Below are 14,551 nucleotides of genomic sequence, written 5' to 3'. Positions count from 1 at the left end.
TTCCTACGGAGAATTTAATAGCCCTCACCCGAAATTAGCGCCACAAGTTTGTCCGTCGGCTGGCGATAGCTGTAGATGTTATTGTTCGCGATGGCAAGAAGTACGACCAAAATAAACAAAGCGCCAACCATCGGTAGCAGGAACACCGGCAGGACATACACACACACACATTCAGGAAAGAAAGGACAGTATACAGTGGGGTAGCAAAGATTGTTTTTCTTTTTTTTTCTACACGGGTTTATATTATTTAGTTAAAAAAAAGTACACCAAAAGGATGGAAGAAAGTGGTGGAATAAATTGTGGCTAAAGTCTCATAAATACAGCACCGACAAAAATCACTCCCACTGGCTGCTTGTTTCCCTTTGTTTGCTTTCTCTTTTTTCCTATCACTATCTCTCTCCTTGCACTAAGCGATGGCAAGGATCAAGTCGATGATGATGATGATAATAATAATAATGGCTAGTTGACGTTCCTGTGTATTGACGCAAGGAAAACTGCAACACAAACGCACGCACACGATCGAACACACACACACACACACACACACGCACACATACACACTCGAACGCTCAAAGAGACACACGCAAATCACGTCCTATTGCTGCCCAGAGGACGTATGTCCATCCTTCCCATCGAAACGAGAGACTACGACGCGTACGTTTCCTTAAAGCGACGCTGCACGTGCTGGTATGCATTGTAGATCCTGAAAAATAACGGACAAAGCGAGGATTAACGTTAATAATTGATTATCTTATCGCTTCCGCAGGTGTTGCGCGTTTCACACGTATCGCAAACGTACTTGCTCTTGGCCGTTTTGAAGGACTTCTTGCGTCCCTTGGTTTTCTTCTCGTCCGAATCGAGCGAGTTCGAGGAACTGGACGTGGGCAGATCGATCGGGGCAATCGAGATGCAGTTGTCTAGTGGAAGAGGGAATAAAAATAAAAATAACAAAGAAAATTTGAACCATGATCGAGAGTGTTGAGGAAAACCGACTACACTTACCAGGATGAACGAAAAAGGCCAACGAATGGCGGCCACGTGTGCGGATCGTTTCCTCCTGCGGGATAATGACACGGTGCTCGAGGGCAGAAATTTTGTCACCCGTCCAGGTAGACAACAGTTCACCGGCATTGATCAGGATGGCACCGGGCAGGTGGCCGACGCGCTTCCACCGATCGGTTCCAGGTAGCTTCACCTCCAACCCACCCTCCGAGTCCTGGGCCAACAGTGTAAACGTCCCGTAGTCGCAGTGGGCCCCGCAGCGTGTGATCTGCTGGTTTTCGTGCTCCTGCTCCGCCAGTTCACGGGCCTTCGCGCGGTAGTCCTCGGGCAGCGACAGATCGATCTCATCCTTCGTACAGCGCTGCTGGCTGTACTTGCACGTACCCCGAAGCAGCTCGTTCTTGCCATCGTCCTCGATGAGCGGCGGATAGTAGAGCAGCCGGAAGGTGGACTGGTTTTCTCCCTCCCCGTCGAGGATGTGACGGTGCTTCTCGAGAAAGTACCCGTACGGAAGCTCCATACCGGCGGCCAGCGCCTGCAGCAGGAGTGACGATAGGCGCTTGAAGTCCGTCGCCAGATCCGATACGTGTTCCCGGAAGCCGGGCAGTGGTTCATCCGGCAGCGGACCGTCCTGAGGCTTGAGCGTGCAGATGTTGTACGTGTGACGCAAGTCCTTCGATTTGCCGTCGAAGCGCTCCTGGCCCGGTTTAATGTAGCCATGGTTTGCCTCCCCCTTGCGCAGGTACGTCTCCTTCGTACCATCGGCTAGCTTGCAGAAGTCATCCAGGTGGCCGTACACTTGTTTCATCTGCCGGAAATAGGAAATACGGACACGAAATTAACGATCGATCAGAAGCAAACTGAGGAAGATTATCTTTTAAGTAGCCACACCCTCAGCCCATCATCCTATGGAGCTTTCGCAAAAGTTTGAAGTAGGCTTAGATCATATATTGTTAAATCAAAGTAAGCTGAGCTTAGCATATTGCGGAAAAGGCCAGCTTATAACAATTAAGTTTAGTTCTGACCTCCGACGTGGAAGCATTGGAATAAATATAGTATCCTCACTATAAGTTCATCGAACCCGCGAACTACCCATCCTTTTGCGCCACGCTTTCATCTTCGGGACGGTATTTAAATCATTCATAGCTAGGACTACCACGGGCCGGGGGGAACTAAAACACCATAAAAGCCGGTCAACAATGGCGCAGTGTAAACAACGCGAGCGCTAACTCGTGAGACAGGACGTCGTTAAACGACGGTATCCCTGGCGCTAGTTGCCCTGCCGTTGGGCAACACTCCATGCACTCGCGAATTACTGTCCCTTGCGTTGTTTATGACAGAAAACAAAAACAAAAAAAACCTAACCAATCGGTCGAAGGAAACGTTTGACTACCGTTTACTTGTTTGTGATATAGACCGGTAAATGATGCTGGCCATAATTTGGGCGATCGTAAACGAAAAACTTTACCAACCGCCCTCAACAAACTGAAAGGGACGGTGAACTTCGCTCCTAGTCCTGGCAACCCTGGCCATCGTCGTCATCGTCTATCATTTTGTCTACCATTCACTCGCGGGTAAATGACACGTATTTGGAGTGACTGAAGTCTCGGGATGTCTCTCGTGCCTGGGGAACGTCAGCCGGTCCTGCGGTAATCCTTCGCGCTTCGCTGGTTTGTTGTCAAACAAATGGCTTCAACTCGCGACAAGGTACGACACGCTTTACTACCTTGATCATCTACCTTGATCATCCTCGTTTCAGTTCTCTCTCTGTCCCTCTCCGTTTTATTCCAATATTAATCCACCTGACTTTTAGATCGATGGTTAGGAAAACGAGTGCCGAGACGCAAACCTTACAGGGTGAAGAGTGATAACTAAAAACTGTCCCCTCACACGTCCTCTTTGGCTGTTGCACGTGTCAAGCTGACATCGGTTAACATCGGGAGGCACGTCAGACACCTTACCCTGACCATGCCTGCCACGGGTGATATCTCCGGACTGCCAGCATTTTCAGGGAAATACGCAGCAACTCCGCGTGCATACGGTCTGCTGTTTCGCGTGATTCGAGGGGATTTCAGCGTTCGAACGAACACAAAATCACCGGTGAAACGGTGGGGGATTGTTTTGAAATTAGCATTTTCCAGGGGTTCGGAAAGATCCGCACTGGCTGGGCGTTGATCTAGCAGCGAGAGTTCATCATAAAACTCTCGCGGCTTTAGGAATCACACCAAAATCCCGACCCCGTCGGTTACCCTAACCAACGAAATGTCGTGGAGCAAGGGATAAGCGTGCAAAGAGTCAAATCCAACGTCAAATGTGTCGTCACAATCGTGAAGTTTAAGGTTAAATAATGCTGGTGATGTTTCACGGTGTTTCGGTGTTCGGCACCGACATTTGAAACCACAAACCCATTATTCAAGAACAAGTGAGTTTATGTGAACTTCGAAAATCCCGGCAAGATCAAAGACCATTAAATCTAATAGGAAAACGACAGCCGACAAATATTCGTTCTAGCAATTTAGTGTTGAAAAGCCAACGCATCATTTTTCTGGTATCGGATGACTGTAGCGTAAATTGGATTCGTTTCGAAATTATGAAGCCCGAATTTACGAATATTTTAGCTAATTTAGAAAAAAATGATATTAAACATAAAGGCATTTTATTATGATCATCATTCCTTTTCTAATATTTACTCAAAACTTACATGATGCGGCCTCTCATTTAATTTTCAATCTGGAAAAGCATTTATTCCAACCATATTTTGATTTCTATTTTATTTCACATGTCATGATTCTACTGTTAAAAACGAAAATTATACATTGTCTTGAATAAAGAAAATTCGATAAAAAATCTTAAAAGCATTCATGCTTCCATTTAATATTTTGGAACAAAGGAAATAATTTTCCATTTCGGCCATTTTATGTCGTTTTTCCCTGCACAGAAATAAAAAAAAAACACTAAACGTGTCATAACATCGAACTCATTAGAAACATCTGAAATAAAAATTGCAATAAAATATATCAATACAAAAACAATGTAAACATATAACTGTAATGCTAATTTTGATTGCTTCCTTCTATTACTATTTCCGGGAACAGACAAGTGCACTTCTGCGTTTTTAGATATGTTTGTACAAAAATTATCGTAAGTCAGTCAACACTCGCAACCATTTGACTGCATTAACCGGCAAATGAAAATCATATGCAATTAAGTCATATACCTCCTTCCATACCGTTTACGACCAGCAGCGTGACAGTTGCAGGGGTTCAGTTTAAAGGCGCATTACCAGCTCGTAAACGGTAAGCCGTCTAAAAGCTGATCGTTATCTACAAAAATCCACCAAACAAACCCCACGCTCTCCCTTTTGCCCGCTACGCAAGCTCCCGGTCACCTTCATGATGGATAAATTACCCCACGGTCCACCACAAGTTCAATGTCGACGCGCCGCTGTCGTCGCCACCGGTTTTCCAAATCCAAACAAATAAAGAAAGTGATTCCGGAATCACAACCTGGGACGCGTAGTAGTATAGTGTAGTATTTTCCCGGCCAGACCTTTAGCAGACGTAGACACGGTGGTGGCGGGCAGGGGGGGGTTTGGAACGGTGGTGGAGGCTACGCTACTCGGTGTTTATCGTCTAGACCGGTGGCGCATAAACAAAGCGAAAACATCCTTTTTCCTGGGCACGAGCAGCTGGACAAGCTCATCTGAACCCGTTTTGATGGCGGCACGGTGGAAGGGAAGGATTTCTGCGTCATCGAAAGGGGGGCTGGCGGGGTAGGTGGGTGGCTCATCGTCCCGGAGACTGTTTGCCGTCGAACGGACGGTTGTCGTTATGATGAATTATGATCTCTACCTTTTTTTTAATGTTTTTAGTTCAACCAAGTCTGCTTCTTTCTGCCCGGAAGCAACACCCCCTTTAGCTCTACCCTCACCCACAACGGAATGTCCACGTCGGAAGGGTTTGATGGAAAGTTTTATTGGGTCCTCGGTCGGTAAAAACAACACGGCCAAGCACCCTTCCAATGCCATTCGAACCCCGTTAATACCGGGAAGACGTTCGAAATGAACAAAAAAAGATGGTGACGGCGCGCACACGCTATCGCAAGACGTCAAAACAAACCGCGGACCGATGGTGAGCGCATTTCCTTCCAAATTTGCACGTCGCACCGCCACTGCATGTCTTCACCGGTTCGCTGGAAGGCCAAGCAGCTTTTGCCGCCTTATGATTAGCGGGGTGGCACAGAAAATTGTGTTAATTGAAAACGGAGACGTCAATCGACTGTGGCGGCACGAACCGTCTTGAACGCACGGACAACGCACACAAAATAAATGCGCCATTCGGAGGTAATCCTGCCCAAGTCGGGTTGGCTTAAGATACCGGAAGCTACCATCAAAAAGGGGCAGGGGCTTGGCTAATCCCGTTCAGAGGCTAAGCTACGAGGTGGCCTCTTGGAAATGGTTACCCTTTTTATTTCTCAAGGGTGGATAAACCTTTTTTTTACGTTGCTTCGGGTTTAACGCCAGTTGACGTCTTGTCTTATCGAAACGAAAAAAATAGAACAATGTAAGATCACGTGCACTTACACCACGTCCGAGCTGTCGAGAGCAGGTGGCCAGGTGTTGTTCCGATCGTGACTTCGACATAAACCTACCGCAGCTTCGAAGCAAAAACTAGGCCTATCTCAACAACAGACAACAGTTTCCACGACAAAGTTTGCTTTCCTTTTAGTGGGCAACTAATTTGGAACGTTCTAGGAAACCATGTAAAGGGATCGGACTTAAAAAAAGAAACACTTTTACAGCTCACGTACCATTTTAAACGTTGTAGAGCTTTCGATATGCAATATGTGGAAGAAATAAAAAAATAATCCTGACCCATTACCCTTGATGGTAATTCATAAACATCCGCAATATTATGTAACGTAGTTAGCAATCCTGAAGCAATGAAAAGTGACCTATGCACGAAAATTTACTTACCTTATCCTCGGAGATCCCATGGTTGACCAGTAGTGCGATGCCTTTTTCGCTAAGCGCTTTGTGAAGCTGATGTCCGACACGATTCACCACCGACCGGATGGGACACTCTTCCGTTCCTGTGCGAGAAGTGAGACGCATTCGAAATAGAAGTGGAAAATGAGAAGATTACTCTGGGAAGCAGCAGGGGAGGAGGTTGAATTAAAGCATTACCAACTTCTCCACCCCCGAGAGATGGAGACAAAATCTAATGGGGGAGTGGGCGACGTACGACGAGGAAGGAATCGTACCTAGTGCTAATGGGAAATTAAACGAGCAAAGTCAGAAGGGAGTAGCAGATGTAATTTAGATTTTCAGCTTTAATTACAATGATTCTCGCATCGCCCGTCGGGACAATATATGCGACAGAAGCGTTCACTAGATCGTGATATCGGTAGTGCATTTGAGTGGAATTTCAAATTATATAGGCGCGCGTGTCGGATGCATGAGAATTTTTTTACGCAACTTGGTTGTGAAATAAAGCGCTTCGATGAATGATTAATGCCTTGCCAATGTGGATTTTATCCAGTTTTTTTTTTCTGTTGGGAGGAAAGATTATTGTATAAATAAGAACTATAGAATCAGTTTATAGCGCATTAAAAACAAAATTATCTGTTATAATAATTTGAAAAAACATATGAAAAGTATGGCAGAAAAAAAACCAAAACTAAAAAACACTTTACAACATTAAATAATAAAGTTTTGAAAGGCCATTTATGTACATAATATTTTTTAAGTGAAAACAAATTAATCAAAATGACAACATGATACCAATCCAAACAGAAAATTCCAAATAGATACTAAGTGTGAGGAAAACAAGAAGGAAAACAAGTAAGCTCGCACGTGCCTATTTGTTATTGCATTTTAAAAGTCCTTTCAGAATAATCTTCCGTCGCGCGGGATCGCGTGTTAAGAAAAAGTTAAAGAATATGTTGCCCCAAGTGAGCATTCAAAACATGACTACACTTTATTTGATGTGTGTATGTTTCCATGCATGAGTACGTCAATCTTCATTCAATCATTATTTTGACGAGATTTTTATGTCGTTTACCCCGCCCCCCTTCCCTCCCAACATCCATCGTTTTTATGTGGCGCTTTATTAGTCCACGGGTCTTTTCATCAACTTTCCCCGGCTTCTCAATCAAACGTTTACCCGAAGCCTGTCACCAACATTAGCGCGACCACCCGCCGGCCTTCGCTCTGGAGGATTTAATGTTGCCATCCCGCTTTGTGGGAGATGAAACAAAACAGGCTCTTTGCGTTGGTGGTCTACATTTCTCCACCGAACCATCTTGCTGCTGACACACTGACAAGTTGCTGCCACCGGAGATCACTCATCCGCGGTGTGATTGCACACGCCAAAGCAACGTCGCAAACGGAACGCGGAATGGTTTAAAAAATCCATTCATGCGCTCTTCCATTTCCGCCGGAAGCAGTAAACCGTGAACCTAGGAAAGGGACAGAAAACCCTAGGACTGGTGTACATTTTATAGCGCCGATACGCGGCTGATAAGAAATCGAATGGGAATGAATCTTACCGGAAGTAGGGGATCGCGCACTGGCCGAGGTCAGGGTCTTTATGACTTTAAAAATCCTGGTACCGTCAGGACCCACACGGGAGGATTGTGAAACGGAAACATTGGGTGAAAAACAGACACAACCACCACAATGGAACGACAACTTTGGATCCCCCCAAACACCGTGACCGAACACTCTGGCCGTGGATCTAACATCGGAAACAGACTTACGTCCTAGAGCTGCAGGAAAAACTGAAAAATGAAACACCACCGCGTGATAGCGGGAAATGAATAAAAACGAAAGATCAACTTCCGCTCGGCGAACGCAGATGATTTACGACAAGTTGTCCACTTTGCTGGCCACCGAACGCCAGAGAACGTTATTAAAACGAGCCGAAAGCAAAAATTCGCATTTCATGCACCTTTTTTACTACTCCATTAAAGAACCACAAACAGAACGGGCACACCACCATCCCCGGCAAGCGGAACGGATGAATGAAGAAAACGACCAGAGCCGAATAGGACTCAGCATCGTGGGGACGATACTTGGGAGAAAATATTAATTCCCAACCAATATCTATCCTCCCTCTCCCCCCACTCTACCCGTCCCCCCTACCCCATTGAGGTAGTAAAAGGAAACCGGCAGGGCGGTATCGAAACGTGCCCTCCACATCACTTATCGGCGTGGGGAATGTTTTCGGGGCACTGGTAAACGGCTCAGCCTTTTGACCCTCCCCCCCCTACCGCCACCGGAAGAACAACTTCCACAATGGCTAAAAGGCAGACGACGCGGCACAGCAGATGGGCTGTCACGACGCTTTGTTGTTGTGAGACTGGGCTGGTCTAGGTCGTTCTACAATTATCTGGGCCACCATCGCCGAAAAACATTGCTTTATCGCGCCCATCATCAGTATTATCGTCCCACAACGCCCCATAAGCATCCGTCATCACCCCACAGATTGCCGGGAAATCGGCATGATAGACATGGTGATGATGATGTGGAAAAACTTTATGGTAGGACTGTTTGATGGACAGCAACTCTAACAAAACGGTGGGCAGACAGAACTCCAATTGCCGGCAGCAAATCCCCCAACAGCGTGTGTAGTGCGGAAACTATCATATCTATTCGAAACGAATTATCAATTTACCGACAGAACCCGTTATCGAGCCGGCACGGGATGGACTGGTAATAAAGGCTTGGGATCTTAGTCCCGCCACCACCAAAGGCAACTTCTCATTATCACGAGGGATTTAGAGATTCTTATCATCGGCGAGAATCGCGGGAGGAATGTGCGCTTCAGGGTTAACCGCGATACGGTGGGAGGTTAAGTTCGTCCCGGTTGATAAGGGGTTTAGGAAACACACGCACACACACACAGCGATCATCAGACACAATTTTAGCGAAGCGGAATCCTCTGTAATCTGATAAAGAGCGGGAACTGGTTCATCCGTCGAGGGCGCATTTTGATAAAATTTATTTTTAGTAAATCGCAATCCGGGTACCGACACGGTTGGATACTATTCGCTAGAAGTGAGGGTTTCATGGGCCAAGCAAGGGCATTTCGGTGGGGCGGAAGTAAAGGATGAGTTGTGTATGGTGGAGTAGTGATCTCTAGTACCTCAACGGATATAAGCGAGGCTCATTAATCTGGAGCACCACCGAGGGGGAACCACGGTGCTCCAAAATGACATCGGAAGGAAATGATTTACAAGCGGAAAGAGTAGGATTCCCAGGCCACCATAAAGCGCGATAAAATCGTATCGCAAATCTTCACGCAAGGTGCCGCTGATTAGTGGTGGGAACACCCTGAGGGTGGTTGGGCCTGTGGTTTTCCAATGTCCATTTTCCTGGTCTTGTTTTGGCAAGCAATCGATTAGCAACCTTTTTGCAGCGCATTGGTCCGAAGGTGGTTCAAAACTCTGGGGACCAAAAATAGCGTTGACAGTTAGCGAAAGGGCAAGGATTTGTGGAGCGATTTGGGATCTTTTATAACCGGCATAAAAGAGAGCACCACCACAAGGGCCCACTTGAGGGATATTGATTTTTAATGGTGACCGTTGCCGCGATAAGCAAACGCACACCCTTTGGACCGGTCCCCAGGGGTTGTTGCGGCCGATCAACACTGACACCATCCGACCAGCTGCCATTTTTGTTGGTTTATTGGGTGGGATTTATGATTTGCAATGGATCGGCTTTTTTTGAAGTGAGCGATCGTTTCTCACAACAAACTGGCTGATAAGACAAATTCGCTGCGAAATTGCGCTACTGGTTTTATGTTGCTAAAATGTTATCGAAGTATTGATAATAAGGTTGTAAGAAAGGATCGTAAACATTTTTCTTTTATTCATTTGAAAAATCTTCCTCAAACATCACGCTGCACGCGGGGCAGGACGCAGAGGAAATCAAAACGTCAACCGAAGCGTGCGAACACAAACAAGAATTGACTAGCACGCGGTAAAAAAAAAACAATCGAACCACGTCAATTATTTAACTAAACATTTCGTCTGACAAGTCGTCCAACAATTCGCCTAACAGGAACGGTGGTTAAGATGCCAGATTTGTTCAAATTTACTTATAGCGCCTTGAAATTATACAAAAATTCTCCATTGAGCGTAATTCAGCGGGTACGTTTTGATAGCACGGATAAAAAATATACGTGCACACTTTGCCCCGGCTCACATCACATGATGCTCATTAGCTGGAGCAGCGATCGTGATAGCACAATCAGGGGATGTTTTGATGATTGTCTGATGTCAAATAATATTTCAAGGAATTACATAACTATTAACTAGTTACAGAATTTTTTTTGCTAATTTCACTGCATGTTTTTTTCAAGAAATACAGATTTATTTGTGTATTTATTATTTAAACTCTCAATGAGAGATTCATGAATCCTAGTACTCTAATAAATAAAGATTCATCAATTTTAAAAGAACAGAAAAGTAAAGCCCAAAAAAAAGATACACCCTTTTTTGAGGTCGCTTAATCTACCCCAATGCAAGAACCATGAAGGTTCGTGAATGATTTATGAATCATGAGGCACAACACTAGTATTTGCTCAATCGTTCTAAAGCAAACAGACCTAAGACACTAAAATTAAGCTAGAGTTCATTCCTATCTCTTTCAAGAGAAACTATTTCATTAAAGGAGAGTTAATATCGTAAAATTACAAGGGAATGGCTAACTTCTTACATCAAATTTTCATGTAATTTATCGGACTAATGTGCATAAACATTTTTTAAATGTGTCCTATTTAGCCCTATTGGGGGAAAAGGTCTGCCTGCAAAAAAAGCATGAAAGGTTGGTCTACGAACACAATTCATAGACATGGATGGCATATCATAAAGCGTTTCACATGTGTACATGAAGCACTTGACCAATCCTGAGCTATATAGCAGGCGTACGTAGAAGAAAAAAAACCTGTTTCCACAACATGACTAGCTGCAGGAAGTTTGAACAAGCCCCACGCTAGTATTCGTATTCAAGCCACCTGAATAACGCGATATGGCGATACCGCATGCACCTTGGTGAGTAATTTAGTGACTAATCTTTACATTTGCCGCGAAAGATACGCGTGCCCGTACAACCGCGTGTTTATTGTACAACACGGTACGGGATGGTGTTTTTTAAAACGAGGAAAAAATTAATCAGCTACACTGCTTTTTTATGTCTCTTTCAGCACATTTAAACCACATACATCACCCATTTTTGTTGATTTAGTCGAGTGTGTCGGACGAGACTTGCTGCCATTAGCATGAATGATTGTTTAGACTATCATCTCACTTATCGTGCGTCTGGCGATGGAAACCTCTACAGACGTTGTTCGGTTCAGGTACCATGTTGTTTATGGAATCCATGTACTGGGAATGGGGTGGGATGGGTAAAACCCCGGTTTGATGATTTAGTAAAAAATATTATTAGCAGTTATTTTCATACGCGTATATTAACTACAACAAATCGATGTGAAAAACAATCAACGCCATTCGTGATATAAAAAAATGAAAACTACGTATTGTGGAAACCCACAATCGCGCATGCGAAGCGATCGTAAACGGGATCGTTTACATTTAGTATACGACGGGGCTTGGCAATTGGACTTTCGAACACGCGCCAACTAGGGGAAGATTCGTCATTCATGTGCTTATTCGAGACGATCGCAAACGATCGTGTGCAATCAGAATGACAGCACAATGTTACGACCGATTTGCCTGTCCCATTGTGAAGGCGGCGATCGTACGATTGCTTAACCGGTTTTAAAATTTACGTAATTGTGTTTATTTATGTTTTTGCATCGGCGATTGCGATAATATTTTATTTTATAAACATGAAATAATCCCAACCCGTCCCACTGTGTGTGTGTGTAGGGGGTAGAAACCTTGTTGAAAGTCCCACTCAAGGTACACAAGAACCATTATCCAGCACAAAGCAACGCGAGGCCACCGGCCTTGTTTCCGTTTGGCTCAGTCATGGGCGGTATAGTGGTACAAAATGAATGCCACGCTTTGTTTGCGCTAACGATCGACGTATGAGATGAATGATCGCGTTCACGATTTCGTGGCCGCGCATCCTCCATCAAGCATTTCTCGACGAGATGAACAGCGCGAGCGTCAAGTTCGAACGGAGGATCCATCAACCCGGCGGCATTCGTGCCAATCGAATTACAATTCATTTGCAAATGAGGTGGTGACCTCTCAATCGATCGCGATCCGTTAATTGGTCCCACTTGACGCAATGGAACCCGCGATAAACGGGAACGAACCGAGCCGAGGACTGCGCATACGGTTGCATAGGACCGATAAATGGCTCGCTGTCACATAAGCCGGGGTTTCCCTTTGACTCTGAGCCGGCGAGTCATCTCTTGTCACCACATTGGGGACGATAGATGTCATGTGCCGAGGTCAACAGGGGGAGAGAGTGTAAAACGAATGAATGAAAGTATGACTCGGAAAAGTTGTTTCCGTTTAAAATGCTATCGCAGTTGCTTAGCAACCGCTCGGGGGTACTAGTGCATACTGGGGAGCTGATTTTTACTTACCACAGTGCGCAAGATCGATGATCGGAATTTGACTCTTGGACAGCAGTGTGTCGACCTTTTCTTCGGTGGCTTTGTTCTTCAACATTATGCTTAAATGTTTCTTGTTCTCGGGTCTGCTATGTTATTTCTAGCTTCTCAAACACGATCCGAGCGATGTGTGCGTTTGTCTAATGCTTTTCGCTGTCCCGTCCCAAGGCTTCCTGTGATCGTTCACAACCTGTTTTTTCTTGTGCATGGGTGTGTTGGTGTGTGGGGGTATTTTTTTTTGTTTTGTTTTTACCACCAATACATAATATGCTTTAGGTTCGCGAGACCGTGTGCGGTGCAATTTCACTTTTTCAACAGTATGCTGAACACCGAAAACCAAGGGCCAGTTTATGTAGGTTTTTACACGAACCGTTTCCTCAGTCTACCCGGGAACTGACTGTGGTTTGCTTTCAGCTTAATGAAACTTGCGGAAATAACACTTCTGGGTGCACGCGCTTTTGTAAAAAAGAAGGCTAGCAAAACAATAGGCCTCTTCTGCCTAAAACCGTCTTGTAGACCACTTCACTAGCTGCAATTTCCTCGTTCCGCAAGCGATTGGAGTACGTGAACGCGGAGAGAGCTCGATCACGATGGTGCGCAGACGTAGGAGGCGACTCGCAGAAAAAAAAATAACGGAAACACGCGGATTCACTTCACTCGCGACTGCGTCAAGCGGTGACTACAAATCCGGCCGTGGCGTGACTGTTCGCGCTGGCCTCGGGCTAGTTACTGACCGCACGCCTTCGCGTAGATGACAATTTTACGCCTTTGCGGTCGTGGCCGGGGCGTCATATGACGAATGCACATGCGAACACCACCCCAAACACCCTACGCGCCCTGCTAATCGGTTCTATGAAATCGTGCCGCGGATACAGATGAATGTGTCCCGCACCGGTCCCCGTCGCAAAGTCCGCACGCAGCGTTATGTGTAGTAGGTCGGACACTTTTTGGCCGCCGCGGCACTGCTGATAAGTATGCCTCGATAAAACTGCGCTAACCGTAAAGCTTTATGTCCCCAACGGAAGTGACTGGACCGTCCCGTCTGCTTTAGATCTTCTGAAACATGTAGTAAACGTTCTTACTACATCCGTCACGATGCACCGAGCGTATAGTTTCACCCACGACACGTTGCACTGTGCCTGCAGCGCTATTACTGCATCGCTGATTTCAATCACTGTTGGGAAGTTCATTCACAGAGCCCACATCCTTCGTTGTGTGTGTTGGCAAAGTTGCACTGACGCGTCAGTTTTGAATGCGATCAAGCGATCCGACGGCTGTTGAAGAACTGCGATCCCTAACCATCGATCGCGATGGTCCATGCCCTTGATGGTAACACGATTTCGCATGGAAACGGTATTTTAACATGCGCTTTCCACACACACAACCAAAGGATCATCCGCCACGCATCGAACATCCATCTGTTTGGCATCAGTTTTTCTTCTCTCATTTGTTTTACAGTTGTTTTTTATTTTAAATCACACCTTTCACGACATCGTTCTTGATGTAAGTGCGAAGTTGAATTACTCCAAAAGGTAAACAACAAAAAAGAAACGCCTCTTTTATTGCAAATTCAGTTAAATTACACGTTTTTTAACAGTTGCCTGCGAAGCAAATCAAAAACAAACAAAATAAATAGTACTTTGACATATTCCTTTGATCAGTTGGAAACTATCGGTCTCTTTCACACAACACAGCTTCGAGGCTTCGTTGGTCTTTCTCTTTCATATAGATACAGTGTATTTAAGCTAAATTCTGTCTCTCAGTACTAGATTGTGGCTTCCTAATGTTGATTTATTTCTGTTAAAGGTAAAAGAGTAAATGAGGCCCCGGCCGCCATGTTTTTGATCGTGGCTACACCTCTTGTGGACGTTTAAACTGAATGTATGCAATTGGTGATACATTAATTCGTTAAATTCAACCTCCGAGTATTTGAACCGTAGTGTGTACCGTTAATTTCG

General features: G+C 45.2%; 1 protein-coding gene across 1 annotated transcript; it reads right to left on the bottom strand.

The window, feature by feature from the left end:
* Positions 1-211: 211 nt before the first annotated feature.
* LOC131286699 (uncharacterized) lies at positions 212-13,588 on the bottom strand. The gene is made up of 5 exons (XM_058315688.1): positions 12,567-13,588; positions 5,978-6,093; positions 1,003-1,810; positions 800-917; positions 212-703 (listed from the first exon to the last, which is right to left on the bottom strand). Exons 1-5 carry the CDS (start codon positions 12,649-12,651, stop codon positions 646-648), a joined length of 1,185 nt encoding a protein of 394 aa, XP_058171671.1. The 5' UTR covers positions 12,652-13,588; the 3' UTR covers positions 212-645.
* Positions 13,589-14,551: the final 963 nt, after the last annotated feature.

The sequence above is a fragment of the Anopheles ziemanni genome, chromosome 3, assembly GCF_943734765.1.
Source record: "Anopheles ziemanni chromosome 3, idAnoZiCoDA_A2_x.2, whole genome shotgun sequence".
Taxonomy (NCBI): domain Eukaryota; kingdom Metazoa; phylum Arthropoda; class Insecta; order Diptera; family Culicidae; genus Anopheles; species Anopheles ziemanni.
Note: the sequence above shows the minus strand (reverse complement) of the source record. Positions and strands in the feature narration are given on the sequence as shown.